This window comes from Elephas maximus, chromosome X (genome assembly GCF_024166365.1).
Source record: "Elephas maximus indicus isolate mEleMax1 chromosome X, mEleMax1 primary haplotype, whole genome shotgun sequence".
Classification (NCBI taxonomy): domain Eukaryota; kingdom Metazoa; phylum Chordata; class Mammalia; order Proboscidea; family Elephantidae; genus Elephas; species Elephas maximus.
In genome coordinates, this window is record NC_064846.1 from 160,054,936 (window position 1) to 160,079,338 (window position 24,403).

General features: G+C 41.3%; 1 protein-coding gene across 1 annotated transcript in view; it reads left to right on the top strand.

Annotated features, from left to right (window-relative positions):
- Positions 1–24,403, top strand: part of MAP3K15 (mitogen-activated protein kinase kinase kinase 15) — a 146,342-nt gene that overhangs the window by 88,233 nt on the left and 33,706 nt on the right. Inside the window, exons 7-13 of the mRNA XM_049871562.1 lie at positions 1,027–1,197; positions 6,508–6,620; positions 7,055–7,214; positions 10,567–10,717; positions 13,198–13,305; positions 19,840–19,889; positions 21,760–21,855. Of these exons, the coding sequence (XP_049727519.1) occupies positions 1,027–1,197; positions 6,508–6,620; positions 7,055–7,214; positions 10,567–10,717; positions 13,198–13,305; positions 19,840–19,889; positions 21,760–21,855 (849 nt within the window). The remainder of the gene's footprint in view (positions 1–1,026; positions 1,198–6,507; positions 6,621–7,054; positions 7,215–10,566; positions 10,718–13,197; positions 13,306–19,839; positions 19,890–21,759; positions 21,856–24,403) is intronic.

The window sequence follows — 24,403 nt, forward strand, 5'->3', positions numbered from 1 at the left end:
TCTGGAACTCATGCCATAGTAGTGTCATGGAAAAGTTGTCTTATTCCTTCTTAGAGTTTTATCGTTGGGTGGATGTATCAGAGTTTACTCAACAGTCCTCGCTACCAATGAACATTTATTTCCAGCCTTTCACAAGAACACAAACTCCGGCAATTTGTTCCTTTAACAGTTGCTTAAAGAATCCATTTCCTGTGTGTAAAATGGAAGCTTTTCCATACAAGCTAATGGCAGAGATTTGTCATTTATAAAAATAGGAAACAATTTCCTAAATTTCTTGTTCCGGTGGGTGTAACATGCGGTAGGACGGCAGGAGTGGCTAGGGCCCTTTCTGGTTTGAGGATGCGTAGGCGTTGCGGGTAAAGAAATGCCGAGATACATCCCCGAGTTCATCTTGACTTTCTAAAGTTCGAGGCTATAGGACAAAGAACTGTGTTTGGCCTTTTGGCTCTAAAAATAGCCTGAGCAATTAAAGTGTTGTTTTATAAAACATCCAGGAGGCACTTGTTATTAGGTGCCTCCTGATGACATGACCAAAGTAAGGGAGACAGGGCGCACCAATCTTGTGTCTAAGCCACATACTGGTTGTACTTCTTCCAAGACAGATTTGTTCGTTCTTCTGGCAGTCCATGGTATATTCAATATTCTTTGCCAACACCACAATTCGAATGTATCACTTCTTTGGTCTTATTTATTTTCCAGTTTTTCCATGCATATGAGGTTATGGGAGGCCGCCCTATTTTTTTTTTTTTTTTGTCTTTCCAAAATAATGAATCTGTGTATACTTTCACCCACAGTTTGAGTCTCATTTAAAGAGAAAGGATCAAGTAGGGACCTGAGAATAATTGTATGACACTTACTGGTGTGGCTTTTAAGCAGTTGCTACATTTAAAAATGTAGTATTATTTAGAATTTGTTACCCTGCTAAAGCACAGCATCCCTTACACCCAGTTCTTTGGCAGAATGAATGTGTACTTACTCCTGTGTCTCAATTCTAATGTTTGTGATACTGTGATACTCGCCTTTCAGGAGAAGCAATGTGGGTGACCGTGAGAAGGCTCTTCAGGTCATGCTCCAGGTTCTGCAGAGCTGTGACCGCCCAGCCCCCGACATGTTCTGCCTGTGTGGGAGGATCTACAAAGACATCTTCTTGGATTCCAACTATAAAGATTATGCCAGCCGAGACAGTGCCATTGAGTGGTAAGCTCTCAGCCCTAGTCAAGTAACATGTCCTTCTCTGCAAAGGACAGTTGCAGAGGCTAAGGGACCAGGTCTTTTTCCTACCTGTGTATGTGCCCGTCTGCCAGCAAGTGAAGGAAAAAAAAAAAAAGTAAAAAATGTGGTGTGGAATTTTCCAGAATGCCTTTCACAGAGGAACCAATTAGAAACAGGGTTTTCTACTGTTGACATTTTCTCACAGGCCCACTCATTTATGGGGGCAAGGAGGAGGCTCAGCACACTCCTTCCCAGTTGCCTATTTCAGAACTTTGTTCCACCTCCACTTGGGCACTACCTTCCCAGTGAGCTGTCGATTCATTCATTTATTCAACAAACATTTAATGAAGGCCTACTTGTGCTAGAAAGTTTTCTAGGTAGTAGGAGTACAGACCAGGAGCTTTGGAGGTGTAGATGATTAAGCACTCGACTACTAACTGAAAGGTTGGTTGGTTGAACCTACCCAGTGGCTCCACCAGAGAAAGACCTGGCGATCTGCTCCTGTAAAGATTACAGCCTAGGAAACCCTATGGGGCAGTTCTACTCTTTCACAGGGGTTGCTGTGAGTCTAAACCCGACTTGACAGCAACTACCAGCAACAGGGATACAGACGTGACAGACATGAATCTCATGGACCTTACATACCTGGTAAGGGAAGTCAGATGGATAAAAAGGGAACACATAGGCTTTCGGCTGCTGGCAAGGGTTATGAAGCCAAAGTAAAGCAGGGAGTGGATAAGGAGGGTGAGGAGGGGTGGTCTGCAGTTTTAAATGGTGTGGTCAGTGGAGGTGAATAAAGACATGAAGGAGGTGAAGAAGAGAGCCTTGCAGTTATCTGTGGAGGGAACAAAAAGAACGAAGACCCTGAGGGAGGAGGTGTGTAGGGGTGAAGAGTGAGCAAGGGGGAGAGTAACAGGAAATTGGAGGGGAGAAGACCAGGAAGGACCTGTAGACTATAAAAAGGATTTTTTATTTTCCTCTGAGTGGAATGGCATTGGAGTATGCTGAGCAGAGAAGTGACGAGACCTGACATACGTTTAACAGGATATTCTCACTGTTGTGCAAAGAATAAACTGATGGGGGTATATATCAGCTATCTTTTGCTACATAACAAACAACCCCAAAACTTAGTGGCTTAAACAACAGTTTATCTTTTCCATGATTCTGTCAGTTAGCCAGGCAGTTCCACTGCTGGCTTTACATGGGCTCAGTCTTAGAATTGCAGTTGGCTGGAGTGTCAGTGGGGTTGGAAGGCCCCAGATGGCCCCATACACATTTGGCAGCTTGTGCTGGCTATTGATGGTTTGCCTTGGTTCTCCATCATGTGGCCTTTCATCCAGCTAGACCAGCTTACTTATGAGATAGGCAGTATTCTAAGAGAGGGAAGGTGGAAACTGCAAGGCCTCTTGAGGCCTTGGCTCTGGAAGTCACACAGTGTCACCTCTGCCACAAGCTATTGGTCAAAGGCAATCCAAGACCAGCCCAAATTCAAGAAAGTGGGGAAATAGCTTCAATCTCTGGTGGGAGGGGAAGAAGGTTGCATTTCAAAGGTGTATGCCTATTGGAATGGGAGGAATTTGTGGCCATTAAACTATTCACTCCAGGGGCAGGGATGGAAGCAGGGAATAGTTAGGGGCCTGTTGCAGTAATTCAGGGAAGAACAGGGTGGTAGTAATGAAAACAACAAGACAGAGTCTGGATGCATTTTGGAGATAGAACCAACAACCCACATCATCCACTTCAATCGTGAGAGCTCTTGGTACTGATGTCCCAATCTAGTTTAATTCTAAATGCGTCCTCTCTGTCTTCTCCTTCCATCCAAATGAGAGACTCTGCCCTCTGTCTTCTTTCCATGCACACACTTCCCTGGTTATCCCAGCTATTCCCACACCTTGGGACCCTTAGCTGAGATCTCCAGCTCAACCTCTTCCCTTCATCTGTGGCCCCACATTGTCCCCTTTCTGCTGACCTGTTCTACCTCAAGATGATGCTGGTATGTAAGACTCAACATGTTGAAGGCAGAAGCCATTTCCTCCTCTCTACAACTTATGGCTTCCAATGTCTTGCTTTCTTACTACTATCCTTTAGCCTCCAAGGCTTAAGCTTTGTGTTAATGTTACATTCCTTTCACTCATCTCCCCATCCAGTCATTTCCCCATTCCAACCCTTCTGTGAGTCTTCCCTGACTCCCTGCCAATCCTTTCCCATCACCCCACCCCAATTAGTCCCGGGTTTTTGTTTTTTGTAACTTTCTTGCCGGGAATGTTGTAGCATTATCCCAAGTTGGCTCCCTGCTTGTTGTCTCTTCAGTCCATCCTTCACAGATTTTTAGCTTACTCTTCCTAAAGCTCAAAAACCCACCACTACCAATGTCAGAAACCAATATATGTATAAATTTTTGAATGAGAAATTGAACTGTTAACCTTCACCTGAAGCACAATTAAAAAAAAAATCCACCACAGCTCCCCAACTGCTATTAAATAAAAAAATCCAAACTCTTATATTGCCATTCAAGGTGCTTTGCAAACTTTCCCCAACCCACCTCTAGCTCTATTTCCCACTACCCCGTATATATCCAACTAAGGTGAAAGTTCCCTCAGGAGCTCCTCAACCTCCCATTTCTGCTGTTACCATTTCTTAGGCTGGGGTTTCCCTTCCCACATCACAATTCTATCCATCTTCATGGCATACTTCAAGTCAGAACTTGATCTAGAGATATCTAGAGAGATCTCTTCTGTGAATCCCCCTAGACTTGGTTTGCATGGTTTTAGGATACTTTCCACACCCTTGCTTGTATTTTCACTAATTGTGTATGGATCCTATCCATCCCCACCTCCATCATAGTGTGGGCTCTTAAAGGGACCTGACAGGGACCTTGTTTTGTTCCTATTTCATCCCCAGTAGTACTTAATACACTGCATGGTAAAGGAGTATCACTCAGGGTGTTGGAGGCAAAGGAAGATAAAGAAGCTAATGTTTGGTAGAACAAAAACAGAAACCTGTATTTTCGCCATGGTGGCCAAGAGTCCAACCCTTATGTCAAGAAACTACTGCCTATGGCTCTTTCAAGAAAGTCATAGGAGTCTTTCTACACCCACTTCAGAAGATAGTGGCAGTGGGTAGAGGAGCAAATGATGCCTAGTCTTCTGGGCAGAGTATGGTGGTTCGGAATGAAGCCTTGGGGACCATCTTACCCAAACCCTCAGGTATATATGTAGAGCATGTGGTCCAGGGAGGTGGGTGGCTGGCTAGTCCAAGGTCACAGCTGGTCAGAAGCAAAGTTGGGTCTACAGTCTTGACTCCAAGTTCAAATCTTGTCTGTCCCCACGCTGGCCTGTCTAATTTACAGATAAAAGTCATGGGGAAATAGCCCCTTCTTCCCTCTTCCCAATGTAACTTTTCATAGTAGAGTCTCCCTGGGTTAGGAATGAGATCTGTTCCTGAGTGTGTCTTTAAGTCAGATTTGTGGGTGAGTCAGAACAGGTGCATGTGATTCTTATTTAGCCTTACTTTAGTGCAAGAAAAGACCTGAAGAAGCCTTTTCAATGATTTAAAAGCTGCTTATGTATAGCAAGTGAAGGCGATTGTGATGAATTTTTGTGGGGTGGGGGTTGGTTCAAACATTTCAAAGTTAGGGCAAATTTATATAACATTAAAGGGGAGTTCTGGTGGTACAGTGGTTAAGAACTATAGGTGCTAACCAAAAGATCGATTGCTAACCAGAAAGGCTGGTGGTTCGAATCCACCACGCGCTCCTTGAGGGCAGTTCTGTTCTACCCTATAGGGTCACTATGAGTCAAAATCGACTTGATGGCAATGAGTTTGGTTTTTTGGGGTTTACTGTCCACAAGTCAGACATTCATAACCCAGGGACTTAACTGTTTTAAAAGCACATGAAAAAAAAAAACATATTCAGAAGGATATAGAATTTGAAATCCTCAAAACATACATATAGAGAAAAAAAAAGATTGGGCTTTTGTTGGCTTGTGGCATAAAGCCTGAGGTGGGAAGGACTGCCTTGCTGTCCTTCCTCTGGTCCACCTGAGGGTTCTTGTACTATACCCCAGAGTTCATAAAACCAGATTTTAACTGACCTAACTTCTCCTTCCAGAATTAATATTTAGTGTTGAATTCTCCTGTTGTCACATGGGTGATGAAATTACTCCATTTTTGCCAGTCTTTGATATGAATGGTACCATTTAAAGACATTTTTGTGTCATTACTCCATTGATTGAGTTCTTTTTCCTGATTGTAATATTCATACTTACTCATGGAAGGGAGGGAAAACTTTTTATGTACAGGTAGTCCCTGAATTACAATGTATTCAAGTTATGACAAACTGTGCTTACGACTGGGTGTTTTTTTGTTTTTTTGTTTTGGTGCATCTCAATGTTACTAATATGTACTACAGTATTGCAGCCTTTAGTTTGCTGGTGTTATCATCCTTAGATGTTTACTTGCAGATGTTTAAAGATTGGATTTATAAAGATACTGATAATAGAAGAATAATAATGAGAACTAAAAAAAAAGTATTCGACTTATGTCAGAACCAACTTTCAAGAGAGTTGTAGGAATGGAACTCTATCTTAAATATGGGACAACTTGCATATAAAACGATAAAGAGGAGAGTAAAAAAGAAATGGCACTATTAATACTTTGGTATAAAACTGGTATTACCTGTTTGGTATCTTGTTCTTTATCCTAATGTAACAGGTCCCCGCCGCTTACCTCACTTAATGCCATTTCTTTGTAGCTATTTGGGATCCAGGATTTTGGGAATACCACTTCATATGAGGAAAGTGACTCCATTTTGGGATACAAGCAGATAAGCAAACAAACAGATGATCTTCAGAGAAAGAACCTACAATTGACACAGTTTCTATACAATAAAAATGATATGCAAATGGAGTCTAATTTAAAAATGAGATTTAGACATCAAATTGTGATCCTCTTTTGGGGAGAGGATTATAATAGATTTTAACCTCATTTTGCATGCTTTAATGTAACTTCTTTATTTTCTACGGCAATCATGGCTTTCATAATCAAAATATAAACCCCACAAAGAAAACTTGAAAAACTCGCTGGTATGAGTTACGGTGTTGCTATTATGATATTTTTACAAAAGTAATTTAAGAACTGCATGGAACTGTTTGTAAAGGTGGGGGAAAACTTGAAAATGTCAACTAGAATACTAGAAATATTCATGAAGGTTGGTTTGTGCCATTATTTATACATCTTGTTTTTTGTTGTTCTAATATAATATGACATAAGAATTTGATGGCTCTGTAATTACAGGTATCGCAAAGGGTTTGAGCTCCAGTCATCTCTCTATTCGGGAATTAACCTTGCAGTTTTGCTGATAGTGGCTGGACAACAATTTGAAACTTCCATGGAACTAAGGAAAATAGGTAATGCTATTCATTATCGGGGGAGGTGTCCCTGAGTGATGCCAACAGTTAGTACACTTGGCTGCTAACTGAAAAGTTGGAGGTTCTAGTCCACCCAAGGGCACTTTGGAAGAAAGGCCTGGCAACCTACTTCCAAAAAATCAGCCGTTGAAAACCTCATGGAGCACAGTTCTATGAAACACATGGGGTTGTGACTCAGTACAGCAGCTCGTTTTTGTTTATTTGTTCTTGCAGATGTTGATGCTTGGGTTATACAAGTTCAGCATTAAAAAACAACCAGCATTCTTTTCCAAAAGGAACAGTTAGTTTCTCTCAGCACACCTGAGGCAGTAACCCAGATAAAATGCCTGCTTTTCCTGTTTCTGAAGGCTTACCTGCTAATGATAGAAGCAAGAAAGGTTTTTTATAACTTTTCTAACATTCAACTCCTCAAGGTGTCCGGCTGAACAGTTTGTTGGGACGGAAAGGTAGCTTGGAGAAAATGAACAACTACTGGGATGTGGGGCAGTTCTTTAATGTAAGCATGTTGGCCAATGATGCTGGGAAGGCCGTCCAGGCAGCCGAGAAGTTGTTCAAGCTGAATCCTCCCGTCTGGTGAGTCGCGTCTGTGTTTTGGCCTCATCCATCTCAGTATCTGATCTTGTTCTGAAATGTTTGCCTCAGGTAGATGAAGTGTAAATCCAAAAAGCAATTACAACTGCTATGTGTCTCCTTCTGACATCTTCATTAAAGCAAATTTAGAGCAGACATATCAACTCTGAGGACTCACTTTCTTTTATTCTATGTGAAGGGAGGCAAGAACACGCACATACATCATATATACCTACATGTTATATCCCCAGGATTAGGCTGTCAATCATATTAACTTCTTCAGGCTATCTAGGTCCTCAGGAGCAAAACACTCTTAAGTGTAATTAGCTGCCATCGAGTCAGCGCCTGACTCATGGTGACCCCATGTACAATGGAATTGGACTATTGTGATCCCCATTGGGTTTTCATTGGCTGATTTTTGGAAGTAGATCTTCAGGCTTTTTTTCTTAGTCCGTCTTAGTCCGGAAGCTCTGCTGAAACTTGTTCAGCATCATAGCAACACACAAGCTTCCACTGACAGACGGGTGGTGGCTGCGCTTGAGTTGCATTGGCCGGAAATAGAACCCAGGTCTCCCACGTGGAAGGTGAGAGTTCTACCGCTGAATCACCTCCTCCCTCCACTCTTTGGTACTAGTTCATAGTGTACTTGTGATAATGTACTAGTACATCAGTGAGAAAGCAGATAGTCAAACTAAAAAGCACACCAAGAAAATGATGTTCATCACCGATGAAAACTGGAACTGACCTAAAAGATCAATAATAGAGTATGGTCAAGAAAATTGTAGCACAATAACAGCCCTGGGTTAACCCATTATACAACCATTAAAATGTGCAGGAAAGAATACTCAGAAATGGAAATGTGTTCATGGTTGATTACCGAGTAAAAAAAGCCAGCTGCAGGGTATATTCTATCTCACTGGTTGTCAAATTTCAGCATGTTGATGAAAACACAGATTGCCGGGCCATACCCTTAGGATTTCTGGTTCATTGGGTGTGGGATGGCACCCGAGAATTTGCATTTACAAACGTAAACTGATAACTGCTGCTCTGGACACCATACTTTGAGAACCACTATTCTATATGATCTCATTTTAATTAAAAATATGTTTTTAGTATGTGATTCATAGAGACATGTCTGGGAGAGGTGGGCAGTGTCTGACTCACCGCAATAGATGTTAAGCTTCATTAAAAAAAAAAAAAAACTCATTGAGTCAAGTCGATTCCAACTCCTAGTGACCCTATAGGACAGAGTATAACTGCCCCATAGAGTTTCCAAGGAGCACCTGGTGGATTCAAGCTGCACACTTTTGGTTAGCAGTGGAACTCTTAACCACTATACCACCAGGGTTTCCAGGCTTCATTAGGACTGTGATTATCTTATTGTTTTACATAATAGGTGCTCAAGAGATATTTGTGGAATTAACGAATGAATGAGGGATTTTCTCCAAAGTATTGACAGTGGTTAGCTCAGGAAGGTAGCCCTTTAAAAAGTTTTTGATTTTTTAAAAATTTTTATTGTGTTTTAAGTGAAAGTTTATAAATCAAGTCATACAAAAACTTATATACACCTTGCTGTATACTCCTAGTTGCTCTCCCTCTAATGAGACAGCACACTCCTTCCCTCCGCTCTCTATTTTCGTGTCCATTCGGGCAGCTTCTGTCTCATCTCCCCTCTAGACAGGAGCTGCCCACATAGTATCTTGATCCAAGTCTACTTGATCCAAGAAGCTCACTTCTCACCAGTATCATTTTCTATCTTATACTCCAGTCCAATCCCTGTCTGAAGAGTTGGCTTTGGGAATGGTTCCTATCTTGAGCTAACCATGACCCAGTTTTTTTTTTTTATTTGTCTCTGTTTTTTGATTTTTCAAAACTGCATTTGGATTACTTATATAATTTAAACAATTTTATTTTTGAATGATCCATGTTTGTCTGCCATCTCAGCTCAGTGGGCCAGTCTGGACTCCTAGGGTTAGGAATTTCTTCAGACAGATCTAGATTGACTCTACTTCTTCTCAGTCAGGAGGACCATAAATTTGGCCCCCAAACCATATCAACCTTTTCAAAGTTCTCTGAGGCTGAGAGGATGCAGAGCCAGGCTGGTCCTCCAGCCCTCCTGGACTGCCTGGCTGTCTCTAGAATGTAATCTCCTAACCTTGAGGCACTTGCCTATATGTGGGCCAGAAGGAACTGATTCCAGGAAGGAGAGACCCCAGGGTCGGGTACAGTTGTGTTACATTGGCATCAGGCCTGGTTGTGTTGCGACCCAGTAAGGTCAGTGGGAGTCTAACTGGTTTCCCAGGATAGTTCCAGACTTTATCCCCGAAGGGTGAAATAATACTGTGTTGCTTTCAACTGAATCATTTTCACTCAGTACCAGAGAGGGTGTGACCGCCACTGCCTGACTCCTTTGAAGGAGTTAGGTTAGTTCAAAGACAGGACAGGTGTGGTCAGATTCAAGACTTTATAACATCAAAATCTACCTGGTGGAGTCTAATATATATATTTTTTAATGACAATGAGTTTCAGATTAGTGGTTGCCAAGGGACAAGGGAGGGGATGGGGATGGGAGAGAAATGGGTATGGCTATAAAAGGGATCCTTGGTGATGGAATGTTTTGCATTTTGACTGTATCAATGTCAATATCCTAATTATCATAGGGTATTATAGGTTTTTTTTTTTGGCAAGATGTTACCATTGGGGGATACAGGGTAAAGAGCACGTGGGATTTCTCTGTATTATTTCTTAACTGCATGTGAACCTACAATTATCTCTAAAAGTTTAAATAAAAGAAAAAGACAATGAATTTGAAATTTCGTCCCTTTGCAATTGCTCTGAATTTTAAACTAATTGCTCTTTTTAATTAAAAGCTATCAAATTCCTGCCAATCCCTACACTGTGGACATTATGTACCAAAATTGAGGTTTAGCCCAGTGTTGGTAAAAAGCCATGTTGTCTGATTTTGTTAGGCTGACTTATTTAGCCCTCTGTTTGGGTTCCTTTTAATTAATTACGCAACCACTAAGGGATTGTTTAAGAAGTACTCATTATGTAATAAAAATACAGTAAAACCCTTGAAAGCCGGAACCTGTGTAAGTCGGAAACCTGTCGGAGAAAGAAAACTGAAATATCTTCCACTAAAATGAGCAGTAGAAAAGTGGTAAGACAACACCCTGTCAAAGGCGGAAAACTTGACAGACCAGGGCAAACAAGGCAGACTCCTTGCGTTTCGGCTCTAGAAGGTTTCACTGTATGAGTAAATAATTACAGAGTTTGTGAAGCTCCTTTTAAAGGGGGTAGAAGTGAATTCGGTTTCTTTAGGAATCTAATTTACTGGTGTCTATACTTTTTCTAGGTACCTGAGATCATTAGTTCAGAACATAGTATTAATTCAGCGCTTTAAGAAATCCGTCAATGAATATTCACCCAGGCAAGAACGGCTTCACTTCTGGTTAGATGTAATTTTTGAAGCAACAAACGAAGCTACCAGTGGACTCCGATTTCCAGTAAGCTATGCTAACTCCATTTCTTTACGATAATAGAAAGTTGGGATTGGTGGTGTCTAATTGCTGAATGGAGTCTCTGGGTGGTGCAGATGGGTAACGAGCGGTTCGAGTCCACCCAGAGGTGCCTCAGAAGAAAGACCTAGAGATCTATTTCTGAAAGGTCAGCCATAGAAAACCCCGTGGAGTACAGTTCTACTCTGACACACGAGGGGTCACTGTGAGTCAGAATCAACTCGGCAGCAACTGGTTGTAATTATTGCATCTCTGAAAGGAAGAAACCCTTAGAGCAATTTAAAATGTTAGCTTAAGCGTTAGTCTTATGTAGAATCTGCAAGTGGGAAATCAGCTTACTGGGGTTGTATCCTCTAAAACGAGGTTCTCGGCTGCAGGTGATTTTGTCCACCAAGAGGCACTTGGCCATGTCTGGAGATGTTTTGCGTTGTTATAACTGGAGGGGTGGATGGTATTGACATCTAGTGGGTGGAAGCCAAGAATTCTGTCAAACATCCCACAATATACAGGACCAAACCTAAAACCAAATCGGACGCCATCGAGTCAATTCTGATTTATAGCTACCCTATAAGAAACCCTGGTTGCGTAGTGGTTAAGTGCTATGGCTGTTAACCAAAAGGTCGGCAGTTCAAATCCACCAGGCGCTCCTTGGAAGCTGTATGGGGCAGTTCTACTCTGTCCTGTAGTGTCTCTATGAGTCGGAACCGACTCTACAGCCCTGGGTTTTTTATAAGATAGAGTAGAACTGCCCCGTAAGGTTTCCAAGGCTGTAATCTTTACCAGAGGAGCCTTGGTGGTGTAGTGGTTAAGGACTTGACTACTAATCGAAAGTTCAGCAGTTCAAACCCACGAGGTGCTCTGTAGAGAATGATGTGGGAGCCTGCTTCCATAAAGGTTTACAGCCTTGGAAATCCTATGGGCAGTTCTACTCTGTCCTCTAGGGTCACTATGAGTCGGAGTGACCCCATGGCAATGGGTTTGGTTTTTTGTTTTTAATCTTTATGGAAGCAGACTGCCACATCTTTTACCCACAGGGCGGCTGGTGGATTCGAACCTCCAATCTTTGGTTAGTGGCTGAGCACCTAACCACCATGCCACCCGGGCTCCTAATGCACAGGACACTCCCCTATAATTAAGAATTATCCAGCCCAAAGTGTCAATACTGCTGAGATAGAAAAAACAAAACCAAATCTGTTGCCGTTGAGTCGATTCCAACTCATAGTGACTCTGTAGGTCAGAGTAGAACTGCCCTGTAGGGTTTCCAAGGAGCAGCTCATGGATTCGAACTGGTTAGCAGCCTGAGCTCTTAACCACTCAACCACTGCACCACTAGGGCAAGGTGGAGAAACCTTGCTGTAAAACAGTGCAGTGCTGATAGTGAAATGTGGCAATTCAAAAGCTGTTTCCTGTTGAACTTTGGTTTGCCTCGAATGCCACTAAATTTTTAAAACTACTGAAAAGCAAAATTGCTTTGAGCTTTTCACTGACTTTTTCTTCAAATTTTGTGACCTTCTCATAAGGAGTCATAAGTAAGATATCTAAGCAGCCTGGAAAGTGAACTTCAGATAACTATGTTTCCTATTCATGCCGTGAGATTTTGAGAACATGCAGAGTTTAAGAATTTCAATAAGCATCTAATAAAGGATTGAGGTGCTTGAAATCATTATGATGATTATTTTCTTCCTGAATAATAAGGTGTGAAAGCTTCTTTTAATTATTAAATGTTTCAAACCTATTGAAAGGTAAAAAGTAATAGGACACTTATGTAATCTACTTGGGTTTAGCATATTAAACATGTTGCTTTATTTTCTTTGGAAATCTTGATCTGTCTCCCCCCACCCCTGTTCCTTCTCTCTCTGTTTCTCTGATAGAATGTCTTTTGACTTTTCATCTCCTTGCATTTTTTACCAACAATTGGTACCTGAGGACCACCCTGTCTGCTTTCTCAGTTCCCTTACAAAGACTGTAACCTCCCTCTTCTTTGCCATCTCCTCAGAGAGGCCTGCCTTGGCCACCCCATTTAAAGAAGCGCCCCCACTTGACTCTTTTATTTTCCTCAGAACACTTTCCATGTTGTTACATTGCACCTTCCTATCTGTTTGTTGGACTCCCTGGGTGGTGCAAAGTGTCAACATACTTGAACCAAAATTGGAGCTTTGAGTTTACCCAGAGGTGCCTTGGAAGAAGGGCTTGGTGATCTCCTTCTGAAACAGCCATTGAAAACCCTATGGAGCACAGTTCTACTGTGACACACGTGGGGTTGCCGTGAGTCAGAGTCAACTCCCCAGCAACTGGTTTGCTGGGATCTGTATGTTACTCTGTCCCTTGAGAGCATAACCCTTCACACTTGGCACATAGTAGGTACTGGATGAGTATTTGCTGAATACAAATGTTTCTACTTCCTCTCTGGGCAGGGTATCCTGTGCTTTAGACTCCTATGCGTTACAGAGATGTGTTCGTATTTTTAGGTTCTGGTGATAGAGCCAACCAAAGTCTACCAACCTTCTTATATCTCCATAAACAGTGAAGCTGAGGAGAGAACGGTTTCTTTATGGCACGTCTCACCCGTGGAAATGGTAAGAAGAAAAATCAAGCAGCAGAGTCTATGTTGTAGTATTTGAAAGAACATGTACCTATGCGTAACGTATGAATTATGGGAATATATGAGATAGTATGATCACAGGTGAAAGAATGGTAGCAGGTTATATACGCACACACACAAATATGTGTATAAAATCTATGTTTATTATCTCATATATGTGACATGAGTTATAAAACTGAAAAGGCCTTTTTAAAGTTAAATCATAAGGAAAGGGATAAAGGAAGAGTCCCTCCATTGCCACCACCATTCCTAATGATTTCGTGACTATATCCATTTATTTCTTTTTCTAAACTCATTTATATTTGTATAATGTGTGTGTGTCTGTGTACATGTATCTAGAGAGTGAGAGGCATTTTCATTAAAGTGAAATCATGCAGTATGTATTTATTCTGCCGCTTATGTCTCTGAACTCATTCTACATGTTAGACAGTTTTCCACATTAGCGCACTCTGAGCCGCCCGATTTTATTAACGTGGCATTCGCTCTGTCCCTCGTCCTGTGGTGTATTTCCCGGTATGCATGAACCATGATTTCTTTCACCATTTTCCAACGAATGTACATTTAGGTCTCAGATTTTGTACACTTGCAGTTGAGACGCCAGTACCCATCCTGCTAGTTCTGTCCTACTACATTCAAGTAAAGCGTTTCTGGAGGACAGAGTGCCAGGAATGGACCTGCTGGATTAAAGGTCGCCAGTTGCCGTGGGGTTAACTCTCATTCACGGTGGCCCCATGTGCTTCAGAGTAGAACTGTGGTCCATAGGCTTTTCAGTGGCTGATTTTTCTGAACTAGATCTCCAGGATATTCTTCCAAGGTGCATTTGGGTAGACTTGAACCTCCAACCTTTTCGTTTAGCAGCTGTGTTAAACGAATGTTCACACCATCCAGGGTCTCTCAGGTTAAAGGTTTTCTGTGTTTAAAACTTAGATAGCTACTGCCAAATACGTATCATTCCAACATAATACACCAACAGAGGAGAGGAAACATTTTAATTGCCCTTTAAAGAGATTATAGAAATGCTGAGCTGGACCTGATATTTTGTGGTAATGGCTATTTTTTCATCTCTGTTTATTGAAAGCACCTCCTCAGCTTTTTTTTTTTAATGAAATATTTTGCAGTAATGAGGAGATGTGGCGCCTTTAATGAGTTACCTCTGCAGACACAGTTAAAGGACTATCACGTTTTCATGGAGTATGGGAGAGTATTGACATTAACTTGGCTAAGGATATTTTTTTCTGGGAAGCAAGAGTGTGAACGATTATGTTTTAAAACCAAATCTTTGCTGTGGAGTTGATTCCGACTCATATCGACCCTATAGGATGCAGTAGAACTGCTTCATAGGTTTTCCAACGATCAGCTGCTAAGAGTCAAACTGCTGACCATTCGGTTAGCAGCCAAGCTCTTACCCATTGTGCCACCAAGTCTCCAATTATGTTTTAATCACATAAAAATAAACAATATCTTCCAAAATAAAATGCAATGTTGGAGAATAAGCATAAGTTCAAATTTATAGTAGAAACTTATCAGAAGTAAGCCAGTAACCATAGAAAGTGCACATTATTTGCATAAAAATTCGGGTAAGTCAGTACCTCTTCTTTGTCATTACTATTGCCTTTTATTATAAGTGTCTTTATAAATTGGATATTTATTTTTCTTTGGGGGTTGGAAACATTAGATACAAATTTACAGATATATTTTAACATTGTATGTAGTGTATATTACTAACAATAAGAAACACCAAAAATCAAAACCAGGTGTTCATTGAAGTGCTGTTCGTTCTAACTCAAGTATGTCAGAGGTCCGGGCCTAATTGTACTGTGTTCCCAGTTTTGGAATTCTCATTCTAGGGACCCACCTTGCCTATCTGTGTCATTGACTTCACTGTGGTACAAGAGAATGTTCAAAATTATGATCCATAATCTCACTCGCTAGTTGACATTGGCACAGAACCCCTCAGACTTTGAAAAGTTGTCTCCGAAACAACTAATGCAGCTAAGGCAACTGTTCGTAGTTGCAGAGCAAGAGGATTTTGATCCCCTGGAATTCTCCAAACTCTGCCCTTCTCGTTTGAGTTTGGTGGTGGCTACAGGTCCTTAACGGAAATTTTCACTGGTACACATAATCTCACTCTAGTTGTGAATGTTTTGCCTTGTTTGTATATAGTCCATAATGAGAAATGGAGAACTGTATAAGCTGCAAATGCTAGCTTTCCTTAACTAGTGGAGTGTTTCACACAGCTGCTTGTAGTTGTCAGTGGAAACATCTGAGAGAAACAGAAATTCGTCTTTTTTGGGGAGTTGGGGGGAGGGAAGCTTTTGCCTTCATTTACGCTTGGTGGAAGTAAGGCAGCAGAGATGTGCTGGTAAATAACAACCAGCTCTTCAAGAAGGGAGGCAGGCGAAACCCTGAATTGCAGTGTAGACTGATTTCTGTGGTGTAAATACGCTCACCGTGGTCAATTTTAAGCAACCAACATTTGATTGCTGAACTTGGAGTTAGAAAGCGGCGCAGGCAGTTGGCCTTCCCCTGCCTCTACAAGCTGCATTCAGCACCCGGTGCAAGGAGACCCCCACAGAACAGGAGAGGATTCATCACTGCTCCCTCAGCTTCTCTGGACCGTTAACATCACCAACAGGCACACACAGCAGCTTCCAGTGCTGCCCACTCAGGCAGGGCTGCTGGTTTTGAAAAGCTCTTTTTGTGTTTTGTGTGCCTTTTATATACTTACACAAGATCCCTGGGTGGTGCAGACAGATAACACGCTCGACGGCTTGTCTAAAGGTTGGAGGTTTGAGTCCACCCAGAGGCACCTCAGAAGAAAGGCCTGGTGATCAACTTCTGAAAAATTGGCCCTTGAAAACCCTGTGGAGCACAGTTCTACTGTGACACACGTGGGGTCGCCATGAGTTGGAATCGACTCAACAGCACCCTTTCATTCCTTCCACTGAATGCCTGCAGTTGTCCGATTGTCTCTATCATGCACAGAGGCCGTCCTACTGTTTATTAGTTTTCAAAAACGTCTTCCCAATTGGAGAAGTTCCCTAGAGTAAACCTGCCACCCTGAGAATAGTTTGAAAATTGGAGGGCTTAGCTTTCTATATACATGCAGCCTCTTGTAGGCATGTGTGGGCCAGATCTTGAATCTGCCCTGGTTCACATTTCTGTTCCCAGATTCAAAGGCAGGCTCCTACTCTCCACCTCCGCCTTCTCTGAGTGACTTTGGACACACTTGGCCTTTCCTACGAGGTCGAATCCTATTTAGTTGATTTCATGTTTTCTTGCTCTTTCATGTTTCACAGCCCTCAATGGCTTCCCATCTCACACAGAGTCAAAGCTGAAGTCCTGATGGTGATCCATAAGGCTCATTAACCCTCCAACTTCGTCTCCTCTCCTCCACTCTCCTTGCTCACTCTACTCCTGCACACTTGCCTCCTTGCTGTTCCCAAACATGTCAAGCAACACTTCTGCCTCAGGGCCTTTGCACTTGCCCTTTCTTCTGCCTGGAATCTTAACATATCCACAGAGCTCACTCTTTCACCTCCTTTAGTTTTCTGCTCAAAAGTCACCAGGAAGGCCTTCCCTGAGGATCTAGTTTAACACCATGACCTCCCATGCTACCTTAATGCTCTTCCTTGCTTTGTTTTTCATGGTAGCACTTTTCACCCTCCACCCAGCTATATAATTTGCCATGTGACTTATTGTCCATGTCCCCTCTCTCAAATGAGGGCAGAAACTTTATTGTTAACTGCCATGTCCTCAGTGCCTGGTACCTTCCCTGGCACGTGAATGAATGGAGTTCTCCTGTGGGGAACCATCCTCCTGTCTGCTCTTATTGTTGCTGATCCAGGATGGTGGAAACCATGTCACTCAACTGCTTGCAGCTATCCTCCTGAGCCACATGCTCGGTCACTTGGCTCTTACCCTTCTCTTCCCTTGGTGGCTTAGGTGATCATTTATGATACTCATGAGGCCAACCAAATATCTTTCCCTATTTATAAAAATATCTTTCCCTATTTATAAAAATATCTTCTGTTGTTGTAATGTATTGGTCTTGTAGCCTACAGCTCTTCTGAAATGGATTTTTTAGACATTCTTTCTGAGGCTTAGTTTTGTGTTAAGCTTAAGGGAAACGAATTGTGGAGAGTGACAGTGTTTTTATTAAAAAAATGAATATCGCACAGATGGAAATCCCAGTCAGTCTTTTTAACTGTCATGGTAGGGTAGCTGCTAAAACAATTACCCCCCAGTTCTCAATGCCTTAACATGATAAAGGTTTCTTTTTGACTCACGTCATATCCAGGTTGGCAGAAGGCACTATTACATCATGTATTGAGTGATGGGAAAAGAGAATGTAGAGGACTGCTGTGGAGATTTTTATGAATCAGACCCAAGGGTTGCAAACATCATTCCTGCTCACATTCCCTTGGCCAGAATTCAGTACTATGGCCTCACCGAGCTGCAAGGGAGGCTGGGAAATGTAGTCTAGCTCTGTTCCCAGGAGGAAGTGGAGACTGGTGAACACTGAGCAGTGTTTGCCACTGTTTTGCTTCTCCAAACATTTTTGCAGATCACTCAACCTACGTGGGCTATTCTCAAACTCATTTTAGGGTTTGCTAATATGTTGACCCACCACCCATCTGTCTGTTAGTAATACTGTGGTGGCTTGCATATTGTTATGACGCTAGAAGCTATGCGATCGACATTTCAAATACCAGCAGGATCACCCGCAGTGGACATATTTCAGCAGAGCTTCCAGACAAGACTAGGAGGAAAGGCCTAGCAATCAACTTAAAAATTTAGGCTATGAAAACATTAAGGACTGCAACAGAATATTGTCCGATATAGCGCTAGAAGGTGAGTCCCCTGTTTTGGAAGTCACTCAAAATTCACAATAGCCCAAACAATGGACTCAAACATGCCAATGTTCATGAAGATAGTGCACGCCCAGGCAATTATGAAGGCGGTGCTTACCAGGCAATGTTTTCTTCTGTTGTGCATGAGGTCCTCATGAGTCAGAGCCAATTCCACAGCAGCTAACAACAATATGTTGACAGAAAATATGTTCTTATTGTTTCTATCTCAAATTTAGACCCTTACCTTAAATTTGGTTAAATTTCCCCTAAACTGGATTAAAGCTACAGATGAATTTTTATAATACATTAGAAAATTTTTTAGTGTTCCAAGTTAATATTGCCGTAACCCCTTAAGTCCCTACTGAAAGTAAAATAGCAGAAGTGGTTGACCATAGAATGAAATAAAAAATGATTCTTCGCAACCTACATGCCCAACAACAGATGAATGGATAAACAAATTAGTGTACATACACGCAATGGAATACTACACAACGATAAAGAACAGTGATGAATCCGTGAAACATCCCACAACATGGGTGGATCTGGAAGGTATCATGCTGAGTGAAATAAGTCAATCACGAAAAGACAAATATTGTAGGAGATCACTATTATAAAAATCCAAGAAATGGTTTACACACAGAAAAAAAAAATCTCTGATGGTTAAGAGAGGAGGGGAAGTCACTAACTAGATAGCGGGCAAGGGTTAACTTTGGTGAAGGGAAAGATAACATGCGATACACAGGGCAAGTCAGCACAACTTGACCAAGGCAAAGTCATAGAAACTTCCTAAACACATCCAAACACTTTGAGGGACCGAGTTATTGGGGCTAAGGCTGGGGACCATGGTCTCAGGGGACATGTAGGTCAATTGGCATAACATAGTTCATAAAGACAATGTTCTACATCCTACTTTGGTGAGTAACGTCTGGGGTCTTAAAAGCTTAGGAGAGCGGCCATCTACGATACATCTATTGGTTTCATCCTGTCCAGAGCAAAGGAGAATGAAGAAAACCAAAGACACAAGGAAAGTATTAGTCCAAAGAAGTAGTGGACCACATGAATCACAGCCTCCACCAGCCTGAGCCTAGAAGAACTAGATGGCGCCTGCCTACCACCACTGACTGCTCTGACAGGGATCACAATAGAGGGTCCTGAACAGAGCAGATGAAAAATGTAGAACAAAATGAAAATCAAAAAAGACTTTAGTGGTCTGACAAATACTGGAGTAACCACTGAGACTATGGCCCCTAGACACCCCGCTAACTCAGAACTGAAGCCACACCCAAGGTCCTCCTTTCAGCCAAAGATTAGACAGGCGTATAAAACAAACAATAACACATGTGAGGAGCGTGCTTCTTAGTTAAGTCAAGAGCAGATGGGCAACACCTGCCCAAAAGCAAAGATGAGGCAGGAAGGGACAGGAAAACTGGACGGATGGACACAGTGAACCTGGAGTGAAAGGGGGGAGAGCGTTGACACATTGCAAGGATTACATACAACCCATGTCACAAGACAATTTGTGTATAAATTTTAGCATGAGAAAGTAATTTGTGCTGTAAACTTTCACCTAAAGTGCAATAAAGTTTAAAAAAAACCTGATTCTTCATTTTGCATTGAAAAAAATCTATTGACTTCTACCTTTGATAAACTTGCAGAAACAAATGCACGAATGGAATTTTACAGCCTCTTCCATTAGGGGAATAAGGTAAGAACATATGAAAACAATTGCTTTTCTACAAATGATGATGATGTTTTATGCATTTAAATGTTTCCACTTATTTATAATACGTAATGTTCTCATTCTTACTGGAATCCAAAATGGACTATTTTCTGTTTCCTTGCCCAGCCTGAGCTGGTTCATAATGTGCCGTTGTCAGGGCTTCATGGCTTGTTATGAAAGTAGTTTTTCTTCTACCCAGCAGATAAAAACTCTCCTCTCAAGCTTTTTAAGAATAACATTAGATCCATAGAAAGAAAATGTGTCTTCTCTGAGCCAGCCATGTCCAGAGTGCTCAGGGACCCTCAGATTTGAAGCCAAGAGTTATTTGGTGACGCTTGGATGGAGTGTGTCCTGGGTGGAGTAATGGAACACCCTGGAATATTGTTACTAGCCAGGGAGTGAGGTGGTGTGTTCCAAGGAGAGGTGTGGCTTTGAGTGAGGAATGATGACCTCCCTTCCCCAAGTGGGGTTAACACAATGCAGCTATACCTCGCGATCATGCGAGCACATCCAAGGGTGACAGCTGCTCTGAAGCAGATCTGAGTTCTAATTCCTCTTCTGCTGTGTGACCTTGGGAAAGTCTCTCAACCAGATATCAGCTTCTTTATCTATCAAATAAAAGGCTTGGACTAGAACTCCCTGACCTTCCTCTGATTCTAAGGCAACTCTAAGCATTGAACCAAATCCCTAGTCGCCTTCAGACACAGCATGATCCTCCCCTGAACAGAGCAGTGCCTAAATCAGAATCCTGTTTATGTCACTTTAAAGGCACAGACATAATTTAAGATTTAGAGTAGTGCATTTGAGTAATAGTGTTACCAATTGCCAAGCTGACACAAAGGGTCCTTGTCTTTTCCCAAGTAAGAATACACACGAAAGACAAATTTTATCTTCAGCAAGCTGTATTTTGCTTGAGTCAAGCAAAATTAGTCGGGGGTAGGGGGGCCTAAGCCTCTCCAAAAGACTGACTCAAAAAGGGAAGCAAGGCTAAGGCTTATGTGGGTTATATGGAGACAATAGGAATAATGAATATTTAGTGGGCTTCTTTCAAGGGGCGGGTACTTCTCAGAATGGCGGGTGTATGTTAATTAGGTTGCACACACATCTGGAATCTAAGATGGAACCCACTGATATTCAAGACAGAGTCCTCTCAGCAGCCCTTGGAGGGCTAAGGAAGGTTGAACAGCAGTCACACTCTGCTCCTCTGTGTGTGTGTGTGGCCTACACCACCTTTTATCTTATAAGAGATAAAGGGAAGCAAGTAGAGAGTTGAGGGACCTCATACCACCAAGAAAGAAGCACTGGGAACAGAGCGCATCCTTTGGACCCGGGATTCCTAGCCCATTTGACGAGGAAAACCTCTAGAGCCGACAGAGAGAGAGAGCCTTCCCCTGGAGCTGACGCCCTGAATTTGAACTTGTAACCTACTAGACTGTGAGAAAATTAATTTCTCTTTGTTAAAGCATCCACTTGTGGTATTTCTGTTATAGCAGCTCTAGATGGCCAAGACATCTTCGGTGAAATTTTCAATTCCTCCATGGCAGGGACCATATTTTTTCTTCTCTTTTCTGTTGCCCAGTTGCTTTGCTTAGCACTGAATGAATATATGGTAAGTTCTTGATACATATTGGTTAAAGCCAGTTGATGAATGCAGCTCAAACATAAGCAAGATAAATGTTCCTGTTATTTAAATTTCATAGAAAAAAAGGCAAATTTGGGGGAGATTTGTTAGAAGAGTAATGAATCTTCAAAAATGTGTCAAATAGAAGAAACTGTTATTAGATTTTCTCAAAAATTTAAAATTAGTATTGTAACTTATGTTTAACAATTATTCTTATTTATTGTAATTTTACAGCATATCTAAGTTTGATGAGCGGTGTTGTTTTCTTTACGTCCATGATAACTCTGATGACTTTCAAATCTACTTTTCTACCGAAGACCGGTGTAGTAGGTGAGTTATAGATTATTCAGGTATTTACAACCTAACAATGGTGAATCACTTTTACCAGGCCTTTGTTGTAAAATACATACATATATTTGTCAAATTGATTTTCTTGAATTTTTAATATAAGGAAATTTTTTTACGGCTTTATTGAGATGTAAGTCACATAACAACAATTCACTCATTGATGTGTGTACACTCGATGGTTTTTAGTAGATTTAGAGTTGTGGAGCCATGACCACAGTCTCATTTAAGAATATTTTTATCACCCCAAACCCATTAGCAATCACTCCCCATTTCCTCCCAACCTTCTCCACCACCAAACCTAGGCAACCACTAATCTACTTTATGTTTCTATAGATTCGCCTGTAGTACACAGTTCATATAAATGGAAACATACATTATGTGGTCCATTGTGTGGGGCTTCTTAGCATAGTGTTTTCAAGGTTTATCCACATTGCAGCGTGTGTCAGTACTTCATTCCTTTCTGTGGGTAAATGATACTCCATTATATGGATAGACCACATTTTATTCATCTGTTCATTAGTTGAAGAATATGAATTGTTTCCACCGTTTGGCTTTGTTTCCACTGTTTGGCTGTTATGAATAATGCTGTTATAAACTAGCTTTTGTATGTGCTCATGCTTTTCACTTGGAGTGGAATTGTTAGGTCATATGGTACCTCTGTGTTTTGCATTTTAAGAAACTGCCAGATTGTTCTTCCATTTTACCTTCTTATCAGCAATGTATGAGAGTTTTCGTTTCTCTACAGCCTGACCAACACTTGTTATTGTCCCTCTTCTTGATCATAGCCATGCCAGTGGGTGTAAAATGGTATCTCATTTTGGTTTTGATTTTCATTTCCCTAATGGCTAAATCTTCTGGGATGAGGCTAACCCTTTTTATACAGGAACAAATAAGTTAGGGGAACAAATGAGAGAAATAATGTTTCACTTATACCTATTTGGGGAAGCCCTGGTGGTACAGTGGTTAAGTGCTACACCTGCTAACCAAAAGGTCAGCAGTTCAAATATACCAGGCACTCCTTGGAAACTATGGGGCAGTTCTACTCTCTCCTATAGGATGGCTATGAGTCTGAATCAACTCGATGGCAGTGTGTTTGGTTTTTTGTTTGTTTTTTTTTTTTTGGTATACCTATTTGGAGCCCTGGTTGCACAGTGGTTAAGAGCTAGGGTTGCAAACTAAGAGGTCAGCACTTCAAGTCCATCAGCCACTCCTTGGAAACCCTATGGGGAAGTTCTCCTCTGTCCTTCCTATAGGGTCACTATGAGTCGGAATCAACTCAACATCAAAGGGTTTTTTTTTTTTTTTTTTTTTTTTTTGGTTTAATGGTTAATGACACTGAGCATCTTTTCATGTGCTTGTTGGCTGTTTGTATATCTTCTTTGGAGAAGTGTCTACAGAAATCCTTGCATAATTTTTAAGAAAACTTTAAACTTTTTAATTTGGAAAAATCAGGCCTACAGGGAAGTTTCAAGACCAGTACAAAGAATTTCCATATTCATTTCACCTAGAATACCCCAAAGTTAACACTCCATCCTTTGTTGCAGCTACTGTGCCAATCCAGTGGCTGAAACAATGGACTGAAACAGAGCAAAGATTGTGAGGATGACAAAGGATGGGCAGTGTTTCGTTCTGTTGTACATAGGGTCGCTATGAGTAGGAACCGACTCAACAGCACCTAACAACAACAGCACTTTACCACGTTTATTTTATGATTCTCTCTATAGGCATGTGATTATTTTTTCTGAACTGTTCGAGAGTAAGTTGTAGATGTGTAATGCTCCATTACTCCTAAATACTTCCATGTGTTTTTCCTAAAAACAAGGACATTCGCCTACGCGATCACAATAGCTAACTAATTCAGGAAATTAAGATTGAGATGGTGCTATCCCTGAATCTATCAACCTTTTTCAGATTTCACTTATTGTCTCACTGGTGTTCTATATTTATAGCAAAACAAAAGTTAATTTTTTTTTTCTGGTCTACAATCCAACCCAGGATTACATGTTGCATATAATTGTCAGGTTTTTATATTCTTTCATCTGGAACACTTCATCATTATTCTTTTTCTTTCTTGTCTTAATACTTTTGAAGAGTACAGGCAATTTATTTTGTAGTCCTTCAATTTGGCTTTGTTTGAAGGTTCCCTAGGATTAGATGAGTGTTGTGCATTTGGGGCAGGGAAACCCTAGAAGTGATGTAGTGTCCTCAGTGCCTGACATCATGAGGTACGTGATACCTTTGTCTCCTTACTGGTGATACTAACTTGGATCACCTGGTGAAAGCGGCGTTTGTCAGGTTTCTTCAGGCTTTGCCCATTTTTTATTAGATCTTTTATTACTTAGTTGTAAAAGTTCTTTACATACTCTACGTACAAGTCCTGTATCAGACACATGAGTTGGAAATATTTTCTCCCATTCTTTGGGTTGTCTTTTCGTTCTATTGATGGTAACATTTGTAGCACAAAAGTTTTCAGTTTGATGACGTCCAGTTTATTTTTTTCTTTTGTCATTTGTGCTTTTAGTATCAAGTA